This window comes from Scomber japonicus, chromosome 3 (genome assembly GCF_027409825.1).
Source record: "Scomber japonicus isolate fScoJap1 chromosome 3, fScoJap1.pri, whole genome shotgun sequence".
Lineage (NCBI taxonomy): Eukaryota > Metazoa > Chordata > Actinopteri > Scombriformes > Scombridae > Scomber > Scomber japonicus.
In genome coordinates this window covers 19279516-19293592 of record NC_070580.1, presented here as the reverse complement: position 1 = coordinate 19293592, position 14077 = coordinate 19279516, and the positions used below count along the sequence as shown (strand labels likewise).

Sequence of the window (14077 nt, the reverse complement as noted above, 5' to 3'; positions counted from 1 at the left end):
AGGGGGTTTCAGAGGGTAATAAAACGTCTGAAGGCAAAAAATCTTACCAAGTGGGTGCTAATTTGATCTAATTTGTGTAAATTAAGAGTTCCTCCATGTGAAAAAGTTTGAAAAGCACTTATTTATTCTAACTCTAAAAGGAATTAGAATGGATTTCTCTAGCTTGTGCCAAGTTGTTATTTTTACTGTTGTAACTCTTTATTTGCCTAGTCATGTATGGGTGGTAAGCATGGTTTCAAGAATACAGGTCCATTTTTATCTATTCAAGTATTGTCCTTATAGTCTTTTCATCTATTCAAGTATTGTCCTTAAAGTCAAATCTTAGTAGTACTTTCACTTATCTATAGGGTTTTTATTTATTTAATTAATTAATTAATATTTTTACTCCATTATATTTGAGAGGGAAATATTGTATTTAATAATAATAATAGTTGTGTAATCAAATATTTAATAATGTATGCACAGTTTGCATATTGACTACTTTTATTTAGCTACTTTCAGTATATTCTGCTGGTGGTACTGTATACTGTAGCTTTATATAAGTACACTTTAAAATGCAGGGCTTTACACCATGGTATTGCTATCTTTCTTTAAATAAATACAATTAAGTAAAAGTTGATGCTTTAAAGCTCATTTAAATATAATAATCTAAGTAATACACTATTATTAGATTATCATTACTAATGCATTCATGTGAAATCTGTAGGTCCTTTTAACTACTTTATATATTGATGGATTGGTGAATTTATAACAATGCATTATATACTGTTTTACTAGATGATATGTAAACATATTCATGTTATAAAGCTCTAAATGTAGTGGAGTAAAATAAACATGATTTCTCTCTGAAATGTACTGGAGCTACAGAAAATAGAAATACTGATGTAATATTTCAAAATTGTATTTGTGCAGCTCAAACAAACACCCCTACATTGCCGGTTGTACAGGCTTTGCCGTTTCATATGATGGATGTCTACATGACCATCAGGTCATTTGGCATTTTTGACAACAACAATAACAATCCATTTCAAACACATGGAGCAGGTGTGTAGATAAGTATGAGTCGTCTGATTCGTCAGTCCTAAACCAGTCAAACCCTGCATTCCTGTTAAGTTCACCAGAGCTTTGGGTTTTGTCACTGTGTAGTTTGACATAGTGATAGTTTCTCATTTTCATTGTGTAAAAGCCAGTTTTTTGTTGTTTTGTTTTTAGATTTTTTTGAGGAAGCATTCTAATGATGTGTAAGGAACTTCTACCTTTTGATTGTCCGTAAAGCCAGCCTATTTTCAATGTGTAACTTTCTTCATACTGAAGGTTTTCATCTGTTAATGGTTGGTCATTTGTAATAAAGGCACACTCATTCAAGATGCATGCCTTAACACTAAAATTACATTTATTTGGATACTTTATATATAATATATTCTGCTGGTGGTACTATATACTGTAGTTTTATGTAAGTACACTTTAAAGTACAGGGCTTTACACTGTGGTACTACTATCTTTACTTAAGTAAATAAAATGTATGCATCAAAATCTGACTTAAGTAAAAGTTTATGCTTAAAGCGTAAAATTAAAATATAAATTATAAATCTTTATTATACTATAAAGTATATAAATAATATACTGTATTAGAATATCATTACTGATGCATTCATGTGAAATCATCATTTTAATGTTACAGCCATATGCGATGGAGCTCTTTTTAAATATTTGATATATTGATGGTGAGTGAATTTCTAAAATACATTACAGTATATCCTATTTTACTAGATAATATGTAAAAATATTGATGTTCTAAAGCTCTAAATGTAGTGGAGTAAAATAAACATTATTTCCCTCTGAAATGTACTGGAGTTTAATTATAAATGAACAGAAAACAGAAATACTGATGTAATTTTTTTTAAATTGTATTAATGCAGCTCAAACAAACACCCCTACTCTGTCCAGCCCTTCCCTCTGTGTTTGTGTGTGTTTAAACTAGAGTATTTAGTCAGGGGTAATAAACTTGCCAACTCATTAACTTCTAAAAATGAAAAAGTCTTTAAGAGTCATTTAGTGGCATCATTACATAACTGTCTAGGGTCTAAATTCAGCCTTTTGCCTGTACAAGTCTTTCAAGAACTTCCACATATACATGGTACTCATGAATCTGTTCCACCCACTCATTCTTCTTGTTGCTTAAGTCACGTTTGTTTATCTCTGCAGTGAGTCAGCTAGGAGACAACTCCTCATGCTTCCCAGTCTGAACATGCTGCCCTTCAACCTAGTTCCCAAACGGTGCGATGCAGTACATAAAGGCCCAACTGATCTCACATCACAGTGAGTCCTTTGTTGGGCAGGAGGATGATGGGACACAAGAGAGACACACTCATATTTGGGAGCCATTCACAATGAGTACACATCGACAATAGAGATAGTTAAGAGAAAGTTAATGAAGGTTAAAAAAATGGAAATATACAATAAGTGACTGAGCAGCAGCTGTGTGACTGCATTTGTACAGTTGAGTAGGCACTTTATTATTTCTCAGGTCTAAGGCAGCTGCACAGTGCGGAGCCATTGAATTGTGTCACCATATTTAGGCCATGGTTCTGCATCCACAGTGAGAAGTTGGATGGCACCAAAAGGCACTTGAGCACTTAACTTCTTTTCCTACAAATGTGGTGATATAACATGTACAGTATTTAACTTTAACACTTCAGTTTTTCTGCTCATGGGTCAGGGGAGGTTAACTGATGCCTTTATGAGAAAAGTATTGGCAACACTGATGTTTAATTGTACAGATTAAATACAGTATGCATAATCTGTGTTATCTAAGTGAATTTATAATAACATGGATTTAATTTTAATGATCTAAGCACCTACACTACTAGTCAAAAGTTTTACAACACCCCAATTTTTCCAGTTTTTTATTGAAATTCAAGCAGTTCAAGTCTAATGAATAGCTTGAAATGGTACAAAGGTAAGTGGTGAACTGCCAGAGGTTAAAAAAAAGTAAGATTACTCAAAATGTAGGTCTTTCCTACAGAGAAATTGCAAAGAAAGTCAATGTGTCAGTGAGTACAGTTTCCTTCACCATGAAAAATCACTGGGGGAAACTCTGAAAGGAAGAGGTCTGGCATACCCAAAGCCACAACAGAGTCAACAGCTTGCGTGATACGCGGCTCACAGGACAACAGCTTCAAGCACAGCTTGATAGTAGTCGTACTGTAGTAAGCAAGTCTCAGTTTCAACTGTGAAGAGAAGACTTGGAGTTGCAGGTTTGACAGGTCGAGTTGCAGCAAGAAAGCCATTGCTAAAACCGAAACGTCAGAATAAGAAGAGGCTTGCCTGGGCCATGAAGAAGAAGGTGTTATGGACTGATGAATCAAAATTTAAAGTATTCTGTTCATCACCCAGGAGTTTTGTATGCCGTCGAGTAGGTGATAGGATGGTTCCTCAGTGTGTGACATTAACTGTCAAATATGGAGGAGGAAGCATGATGGTCTGGGGCTGTTTTTCTGGATCCAGGGTCGGCTACCACAGCATTCTGCAGCGCCATGCAGTACCCTCTGGTATGCACGTAGTTGGTCAGGGGTTCATCCTACAGCAAGATAATGACCTAAAACATAAGTCCAAGCTATGCCAGAACTACCTTAGGAAAAAAGATCAAGATGGTAAGCTTGAAAACCATTCAAAACAAATCCTGTAGCTGACTTTAATTAAAACGTGTTTGATTCTTGTACTGCTGTGAATGCTCCTACAGTAGCTCCTGGAGAAAAATAGAGGAAGGACTGTTAGACATAACAGGAGTTGAAGAAAGTTGTTGTAGAGGTTTTGCCATTTTGTGTGATGGATGTGTTTGTGACAATCAAGTCATTTTTGTTTTGGAATTTTTTGAAAACAATACCATTTCAAACACATGGAGCAGGTGTGTAGGTAATATGAGCCGTCTGTTTTGTCAGTCCTAAACAGTCAAACCCTGCATTCCTGTTAGGAATGCAAGCTCACCAGAGCTTTGGGTTTTGTCATAGTGGTAATCCCTCATTTTCATTGTGTTGTTTTGTTTTTAGTTTTTTTTAAAGGAAGCATTGTAATGATGTGTAAGGCCTATTTTCAACGTGTAACTTTCTTCATACTGAAGGTTTTAATCTGTTAATGGTTGGTCATTTGTATTAAAGGCACACTTATTCAAGATGCATGCCTGAACACGAAAATATCAGATTAACACAGTTGTTGTTAAGAGCATTACCGATATGTAGCAGCATTGTAGAAACCATGATGTCATTTTTGATCAAAACTTCACCCTAGATAAACATGTTAATTCAGTGATTCAATCTTGTTTTTATCATCTCAGAAACATTTCAAGGATTACACAGTTTCTTTCTGCCAAAAAATCTGGAAAGTGTCTTTCGTGCTTTCATAAACAGTCAAATGGACCACCATAATTCCACTGGCATCAGCAAATAAAAATGTCCCTCTCAAGCTCATACAAAACTCAACATCTGTTGATTTTAGAATAGATTTTAAGATTTTAGTGATTACTTAAAAAGTCATGAGAGGACTTGTCCCAAACTAGCCTATCTATCAGGCCTCTCATTGCCCTATGTCTCTTCCTGCTCCCTCAAATCATTGGATATGCCACTTCTTGTGGTTCCAAGGTCCAGATTGATATGTTAAGGGGACAGAACCCTCCTAGACTTTAATGACCTGCCTGACGAGATCAGGGCTCAACTCTGTCTCATCGTTTAAATCACTGTTAAAAACAAACTTTATATAAATAAAGTTATATAGCACACAGTTATAAAGTGTTAGTATGATTATTATTAGTTCTGGCTGCCAGGACCAGGGAGCTGGTTATGGGTTGTTATGGGTTGTTATGGGGCGATAGCGTGGACTGCGGGTGTCCTGCCAAATCTCAAAGCTGTAAACAACACTGTTGATGATGAGCCGGATGCCCCTTTCAGTTTCATTTCAGTTGATATTTACATTGTGCTTTGGGTCTCAGAGAGCTCTATTAATTTTTTTTCTTCTATTGAATTAATCAGTGGTTTATGTTTTACATTTGAGCCGGTGGAACAATCAAACATTTATCATTTTTTTCTTAACAAATTTTATCAATCACTTCAATTGTTAATTTATTTATTTATTTATTTTTTTTTTTACTGTTGATCTGATTGATCATTTCAGTGTTAGTTCTTATCTCTTTATCTTGACTTACAAATACTTTAGATCAGTGGTTCTCAAAGGGGAGGCCCAGGAGTCCTTGAGGGGAAAAGCCCCTCCTTGACTGATCCACTGCTGTAGACATAGATAGATAGATAGATAGATAGATAGATAGATATTAACTTGAGTCGAATTAACTCAATTTGATAGATACTCGAGAGACTCAAATAAAGTGACTGCCACCCCCCCTCCCCCCTCCTCCATTATCACATAATAGTAAAGCCCCACAAAGCCACACACCTGTAGATAGATAGGGCCTAGATAGATAGATAGACAGACAGACAGACAGACAGACAGATAGATAGATAGATAGACAGACAGACAGATAGATAGATAGATAGATAGACAGACAGACAGACAGACAGATAGATAGATAGATAGATAGATAGATAGATAGATAGATAGATAGATAACAAAGTTTGGTAGATTTAACTCAGATGATCAAATCTAAAATAAGCTCCAACACTCAGCCCCACTGTGTCTCAGACTAACATAAGTGCTCCCTGCTACGTGGGCGGGTATCACAGGGGAAACTGCTGCATTACATTACATAACAGTGGGTGGAAATACCACAGCTTTCAGAGTGGATTTCCCGCGAGTTCGTTGAGTGTGAGACCCGTCTCCGTGGAAACCGTGAGTAATCGCTTCTGTGATGTCACCCGGGCTTCACGTGGAAAAGCGCGCCAACATTGGAGGAGCTTGTGAGTTTGTGTGTGTTATGCCGGTTCACGTGGACTGGATGCGTGAACATGGAGCCGTGGGACTGTCAGGGGTGTGACCGAGAAAAGCAATTGGATAGTGGGAGAGAGAGTGGGTCCTATTATAAAAAAAAACTCGGTGGGAACCAGCGCGGGCAAACAGCTGTGGATTTAGAAATAAAATACTTTATTACCACAATGAACAATCAAAGCTCTAATTTAGTCTCACCTGACAACCCTGACAACCTTAATTAGTCCTGGATATAGGCTACTCTATATAGATGTATAACGTGTCTCTATTAGCACACTGAAAATATGTAGTATTTACAGCAGAAACTTGTCATATTTTAACATTTTAATATCCTATACACACCACATATAGTGACTTTTATCATATTCGGGTGGCATCGTTCATGGTGAAAGGGTTAAACTCAGTCACCCGGATTACATAACAACTTCATATCGGACACCCTGTACGACAGAAAAGGAGGGAAATCTGCTGAGACAGACAGGAGTATGAATTTTAAAGGTTCATGTTTTTTCTTTAGGCTATGTCTCCTTCACTTCCTTACTGTGGGACATCTTGAACCCAACCAATGACAGCTGCATTGTGTAAGTGTCTTAAATTAGTCTTTATTCCCAATGCAGTTTTGACATTTAATAAAAAAATGTTTAAAAATCTCATATTCAACACCTTTATCTGCTTACTGAGGCATGTCTTATCATTACTACCTTAATAGGGTTAATGATTAATTTAGTCAGAATTTCAGTTTCTCTCATTAGGGTGATATCAGCTATTTTGGGCCACTTTTTGGTTAATGGCATGGGACACTAACAAAAGAACAATGTATGACATTTATTTGTGTTCTTCTGATTAATAAGGATCGTTTTTAATACTTTGTGTTGAATTCATGTAAAATAATATAATTGTTCAGGCTCTATAGCTGTTGAAAGATTAGCAATCCCACATTTTTGAGATCAGCAGTGTTCAGGTAAAATGGGCCGGCTGATCAGCAAAAATGGTCCAATCAAACTTCAAAGTGAAGCAGAGTAATTTCTGATTAAACAATCTCATAAACTTTAATTTCAAAACACATCTAGGCACTAAACAATATAATATTTAAGTTGAATTTCATTCTAACACATATTCCATGCACTTGCAAGAAAGTGTATATTCACTTTTTGGCCTCTCTGTATAGAATAATCCCATGCTCCCCTCTTCATCTCCTCTACCCATTGATGGTATTAACAGATTCTTCCCGTACAGACATCCTTTCTGTTTCATTCTTAACACATTCTTTTTTAATTTTTCTAATTATTTTTTCCAAATAGTTGATTAGTTGTTGAATTGTGAAAATGACTCAATGTTGACAGGTAACCCATTCATTGACTACTCATTACAGCACTACTTAATACTACTGTACAGCAAGTGATGTTAACTACCAACATGAAAAATGAACACTGCAGCAACACAATACATGTACACAGTAAAACCACTTCATATTATCTTGAAGCCAAACACTCAAGATTGACAAGGACCATGGCCTGCTCATATTCTTGAATGATGCTGTAGGAGCGCCCCCTTGTGGAAAAGAAATGCATGTAATTGCACACAATGCTGAGGAAATAAGTCAACAAGGAAGTTTTTTTTAACAACCAGTATTTTTTTTTTATTCGAGACAATTTCACATAGTATCAAAGAAAAGAAAAAGAATGGAAAACTTCATAGACAAAAATTTGTGTTCATTACACTTTTTTTTCACTGATGTCAGAGTTTTGCATCTTGAATGAGTGTGCCTTTATTACAAATGACCAACCATTAACAGATGAAAACCTTCAGTATGAAGAAAGTTACACATTGAAAATAGGCTGGCTTTACGGACAATCAAAAAGGTAGAAGTTCCTTACACATCATTAGAATGCTTCCTTTAAAAAAGAAAAACTAAAAACAAAACAAAAAACTGGCTTTTACACAATGAAAATGAGGGACTATCACTATGTCAAACTACACAGTACATTCATTGACAAAAATCAAAGCTCAGGTGACATTAACAGGAATGTGGGATTTGACAGTTGAGGACCGACAAAACAGACATGAGTCACGTGAGGCGTCATACCTGTACACACCCACTCCATGTGTTGAAATTACCAGAACAAGAAAAGGGGGAGACTAAAATGCTTGATTGTTTTTTAAAAAAAATCCCAAAACAAAAAAGACCTGATGGTCATGTAGATGTCCATCAAATGAAACGGCAAAGCCTGTACAACCGTTTTCTTCAACTCCCTTTACGTCTGACAGACACTCCTCTACTTTCTGTCATTAGACCTGGAGCGGCTGTGGGGAAGAATAGAAAAAATAATACATCATGTTAAAAAACAAACCAGAGAGGTACATCAACATTCACAGCAGTACAACAATCAGACAAGTTTAAATTAAAGGCAGCTACAGGATTTATTTTGAACATTCAATGGATCTATAATCGTTTGGAAAGGTGAGTCTTATTGCTATGCTTTACTTGATATATACTCCTTGGTGTTTTGCTTGAATACTCTGCTTTACTACTCATAAAGAAACAGTTGATCATAATCTTGAGATTTATTGTAAAATCAAACATGAAGAAATCCGTACCTCCTTGATCGAGAGAAAGATCTCGAAGGTTTGTGGTTCCTGTCCCGTGAGAGGGACCTCTCCCTCCTCCTATCTCTGGAGAAAGACCTGTGAAAACAAAACCATCCCATTGAGTACACATCATTTCACTCTGATTCACTGAAATAAGTCATGCTGGTTTTACTACATACTACTCATACTGTCACGTTTGTTTGTTTAAAGCTTGGATGGATTGTCGATTAACTTGTTAATCCACAAACGGACAATTAATCAGCGACTATTTTGATTTACATATTTATGTGTGTATAGATAGAAATAATAAAATAATGGAAATCCAACATTAGATTAACACGAGTTTTGACTATTTGTTGAAAGTACAGAAAGACAGAAAATCAGAAGGGGGTAGAGAAGTCTATAAGGGTGGTCTGACAGTGATATTTTAAACATATCCTACATAAAAAAGGACATGCAGAGTGAAGTCAAGAACAACGAACATGACAACATATTTTGAGACTGTAACACATACAGTACCACTCGACAGTTCAGACACACTCATTCAAAGGAATGGGAGGGTGTGTCTGTATTCTTTCAGTGACAATACATTAAACTTGTAATTTCTGTTTCCATGTGTAAAGCATGTTGTGAAAGGTGACATACCTGCTTCGACTGCGGCTGAAGCTCCTCCTGCGTGGGGATCTGCGCAGGGAAAACACAAAAATGTTAAGAACAAAGACTGACATGTCAATCACCGGTAGAGCTTCACACTACTTTAATCCTTTTAAATTGAGGGCCCCCTTCAACACAGCCCCTTGTCTACCTCAATAACTGAAAATTGATGGAAAAGACTCGAAGAAGAAAAATGTATTTCCAGGAACACAACTATCCGAATCAGAAACTATTAGTCACTGACAATGGACTAGCACATAAAGATGCTTTGGAAACAACCTCTCACCTGTGCCACAGTACAATGTGCCTTAAGCCTCCCTCTTTGTTCAACTAATAAAAGCCAGTTTGGTTTAGTAGTTTGCACAAAGAGGGTATCATTATACTAAGTCAGAAGAGTGAATTATATTGGTTTTATATTTAAAGTGGTAGAGAAAGACAAGCCCTTCAATTAGCATCTTATACAAAGAGATTTTTAAAAAGTGCCCTAGCCTCAAGACTTCTTCCAACACTGAGGTGAGCTAACCAGCAACATTACCCCTACGAGGACTGCACAGTGCACTGCGGACAGGCCATAGTGTGGGAACAACAAGACACACAGAGGCGACCATCTGAATGAAACTGGTCCACTGCACTTCAAAGGAGAACATAAGGAAATGGAGGGTAGTCACAAAATCATTATACTGGTCAATGGGAAATTAATCTTGACACGTAACCAGGCTACGATCTGCTAAAACCAACCATACAGCACAAAAACAAAGATTTTTGATATTCATTGGGGGGGTTGAGAAGAGTTTTGATTCATGTGACTTCATAATTCTGCTCAGAGCCCCAAGACATACCAGATGATTATCTATAATCGAAATCTCTGGAAATGTGAAGTTCCAGACATTTGATGGTGGACCATTCCCTTTTTAAAATAAGGATTTACAGTAATGGGTGAGGACAAAATGACAAACTTATGACTCAAAAAAAAAAAAAAAGAACAACCTTTGTAAACCAGCTGTCTCTTCACTTTCAAAACTGTTATCAGCAGTGTACTGAATGAAGCAGGAAAACTTACTAGTATTTTTGGTTTTCAACAAGCTAGATATGACGAAAGGGAGGCAGACTGTCGGCCGGGTAGGTAGAATTGGCTGAATAGGACTGGCCAGATGCTGCAAGGTGATTAGGTGGCAGGCAGATGGGGGCTGGCTGTGGCTTTTTTCCTGCTTTAATTGGTTAGCCGAAGGCTGCTGCTGGTAGGTTGTAGACTTTTGGGAACGTAATACGCTGATTGGTCGGGAATGTGAGGTGGGCCGCTGCCGTTTGGGTTAAGGTTGAAGGAGGAGGAGGTTGAGAACGGCATGCTGAGGAACCAATGGGCTGGTGCAACCTGACGACTGGCCATGCCCGGGTCATGTGACAGCACCAGCCAAGCTGATTGGGGCACGATGGTCAGCAGTCACATGATGCTGAAAGAGGACTAGTTGATTGACTCAGAGGGTGGTGAGAAGAGGCATGGTGGTGGCTCTGCAACGGGTTTCATTCTTATTAATATAGATGAAAAATAAAAAGCATCCTCAAACAAAAAGAAAAAAATGCATCACATTTGGCACTTTCATCCCCCAAAATTTTTAACAGATTATACTTTTTTCGACATAGGAATAACCCACACGTATTTCATATATCTAATTCGCCACTTTTAAGCATTTACAAAAGTAGAAACCTTTTTTAAAGTGCACATAAAAAGATGTGCACTTCAAAAGAAGCACTAGTGCCCAAAGCAGAAGTTAATTCTTGCCGGACAGGTTTTAAAATGCATAATGCGATACACGAACCTCACCACATAACCTAGTATAACGTCCTAGTCCCATGTGATTTCATTTTTTGATTATAAATATCTGTTTGGTTCCCTGCATAAAATGACAAATAATGTCAATGAAGATGATACTGCAAGCCTTACACATAGCAGCAGTCACAAATGCATACTCAACACAAAAGATCTCAAACACTAAGCCTAGACTGGTAAAAAAACAATTACCAGGAAATATACTGTGGGTAAGAGAGTGGAATCAGCAAGTCCTAGAACAGGATTTAAGTACAAGATAAATAAATAAGATGTTGGTTTCGACAGGCCACTGTCAAACAACAGCATGTAGGTCACCTTCGCCTGGCTGGTGGACTACGCCGACTCCTGTAGTCGTCTCGGTCTCGAGGACGTCTGCTCCATGAAGGGGGAGCGCCACGGGTGCGGCTGCGCTTCTCGCCATTGGATAGCTCTACCCGTACCCGGCAACCACACAATGTCCTATTATATAAAAATCAAAATAATTAGCTACTGCAGCTGGAGCAAGATGAGCATTGGACATCTTTTATCTTCACAATCTGAAGCCTACCTTCCATCAAGTTCCCGCACAGCATCAGTTGCATCTCTGGGATCTTCAAATTCTACAAAAGCGAAGCCTGGGGGGTTCCGAGCCACCCAGACACTGCGAAGAGGACCATAGTAGCCAAATGCCCTCTCTAACTCTGTCTTGTTTCCATTGTTGCCCAAGTTTCCAACGTAGACCTTGCAGTCAAGAGGACAGTCACGGTGCATGACTAGATCTGAAAATTAAACAGCAAAAACACAGAATTAGATACTACTAGAGCAGATAGGTCAGATATTCAGAAGTGACCTCTCCTTTAAACAGACACTCTGAAAATCACATAGGTAACTTTAGGAAACACATCAAGAATTAATCTGCTCAAAGACGCTGGGTGACTGGATAGGCTGGCATTGAGCTGGGGTCCCTGACATCAGTGGCAGAAAAGAGGACCCTGAGCAAGTTGATGTCAATAATGGACTCTGAGCACCACCCCCTGCACAGCACTTTGGACAGAGGAGCATGTTCACTGTCATGCTCAATGGACAGTTTGAGGAGGTCCTTTGTCCCGAGGGCCATCCAGCTTTATATCTTCACACTGTAGGAGGGGGAAAACTGACTTTTCTTATTTTTGGACTGACTGACTGTATGATCTGACTTAATATGGGCTACTGGAAGCGCTAATTTCCTTCGGGAACAATAAAGTACCTATGCATAAATCAAAGTACAGTCAGTTTATGTCTCTATAAGGCAATAGTTTACAACTTTACGATGTTCCTGCAGCATAAAAACACCCCATATCCACTGTTTATTTTGGAGGAAGTGAATCAAGCTGACTGAGCGTATGCAAGATAAATAGCGGGTTAAGTTCAAAAACTGATTTTAAACATTACGACGTCAGATCGTACAGGATGCTCCCAACAATATCACATTGCACATTCACGTGTATGTATTAAAACTACAAAATCCGTCAATTACTTGGGTGATGAACATACTGTAATTACCCAAGAATATTTTTTGCAGTCATTTTTTAAAACAATGTCTGGAAAACCAAATAAATAAATAAAAGGCCTTTCGGTTGGACTCGCGGTCTGAGCTAAGTTTAGCTTAGCAGAAAGCGTTACTCCCCGTAGCTAATGCTGAGCCCTAGGGTTGAGTCTCTATTTAACTTTCTCTGTTTAACTGAGACACTATACTAACACGGTCATGTCTACACCGTTATAAATGTGTTATTCTACGTTTGACATCCCTTCGACGCTTCAAAGCCAACAATAGCTGAGAGCTGGTTTACGGTAGCTAAAATGGCTGTCGCCTTTCCGAGGCCTAGCGTCATGCAGCGGCAAACACAGAAACCTAACAATAGATTGAATTAATGTGGTTATCCGATTAATCTACGCATCAGGACATTCATATATTGTTCAGGTACAGTGCGCTATTAACAATTTGGTCCACACTCTACCGTGTTTGTTGCAGTTCACAGTTTATTTTCCTCTCCGGCCGGTTTGTTCCTGTCGGTCGTCGATGGAAAATGGCGTGACGGATAATGTCAGCGGAGTTACCGGGCTGCTGCTCCCGGGGGGGGGGGCGGGGTTAGTTTATGTGTAGGTGTGTAGAATTCCTTAAAACCATACCTATTAAATCCAACAGTGTACTAACATGCTATTTGTGTCACAAAGAAACATCGTCATTCAATCTAGTAGAATAATTTATACAAATCTTCAATGAGAACCACCAACAGATGACTAAAGCGTTCAACCCGGATAGATTAACGAGCGCACACTTGGTGCAAAAAAGATGCATTACCATTTTTGGCCACAGCATTGGAGTAAATTAGGTTTTGGCGCTGTTGCGACATTTCTGACGAAGATAATCCAACCGTGTGTAGTTTTTTCCTCGCATAAACCTTTATTGAGTAGAGTTGTGCACAATATGCAATCCTTAAAACAAATATAAACATTATAAACTGATTTACAAAATGAACGCTACAATATATAAATAATTGAAAAATAAATATAAACAAAATATAATTTATTAATTAAAAACAATAATACTCATTTACAATATTTATAGTGCTGTTCAAAATCCTCATGTTAAAAACAGAAGAAAAACAGGATTTTCTTGGTTGCTGATGTAAGGAGGATATACCTAAACTCCACCAACTCAGAGTTTAAACTTAAACATTTTTTAAACAATTTTAATCTTCGAAATCATAGCCTCTGGTTTGGCAGACCAAGAGAGGTATGGCAGGTATGAAAAATAAAGTTCTCTCTCTAGAATAGAATGATAGAATAGAATAGTCTTTATTGTCATTGTGCTCTCTCTCTCTCTCTCTCTCTCTCTCTCTGTCTGTCTGTTGTCTGTCTGTCTCGCTCTCTCTCTCTCTCTCTCTCTCTCTCTCTCTCTCTCTCTCTCTCTCTCTCTCTCTCTCTCGTTATATTTATTTTTGTCAGGTTGCTCCACCATGTGACATCTCCATAGCACATCTTTACTCATGCACCATAGAGCACTGATGTTGTTGGGCACTATGTTAAACAGACATGCCTGCATTGTTTTCAGTT

The 14077-nt window shown here is 37.9% G+C and overlaps 1 protein-coding gene across 1 annotated transcript; it reads right to left on the bottom strand.

Moving 5' to 3' along the window:
• Positions 1-7547: 7547 nt before the first annotated feature.
• srsf3b (serine and arginine rich splicing factor 3b) lies at positions 7548-13053 on the bottom strand. The gene is made up of 6 exons (XM_053315884.1): positions 12979-13053; positions 11550-11760; positions 11318-11461; positions 9166-9204; positions 8530-8616; positions 7548-8235 (listed from the first exon to the last, which is right to left on the bottom strand). The coding sequence occupies exons 2-6, from the start codon at positions 11750-11752 to the stop codon at positions 8208-8210; spliced, it is 501 nt and encodes a 166-aa protein (XP_053171859.1). The 5' UTR covers positions 11753-11760; positions 12979-13053; the 3' UTR covers positions 7548-8207.
• Between the last annotated feature and the right edge of the window lie 1024 nt (positions 13054-14077).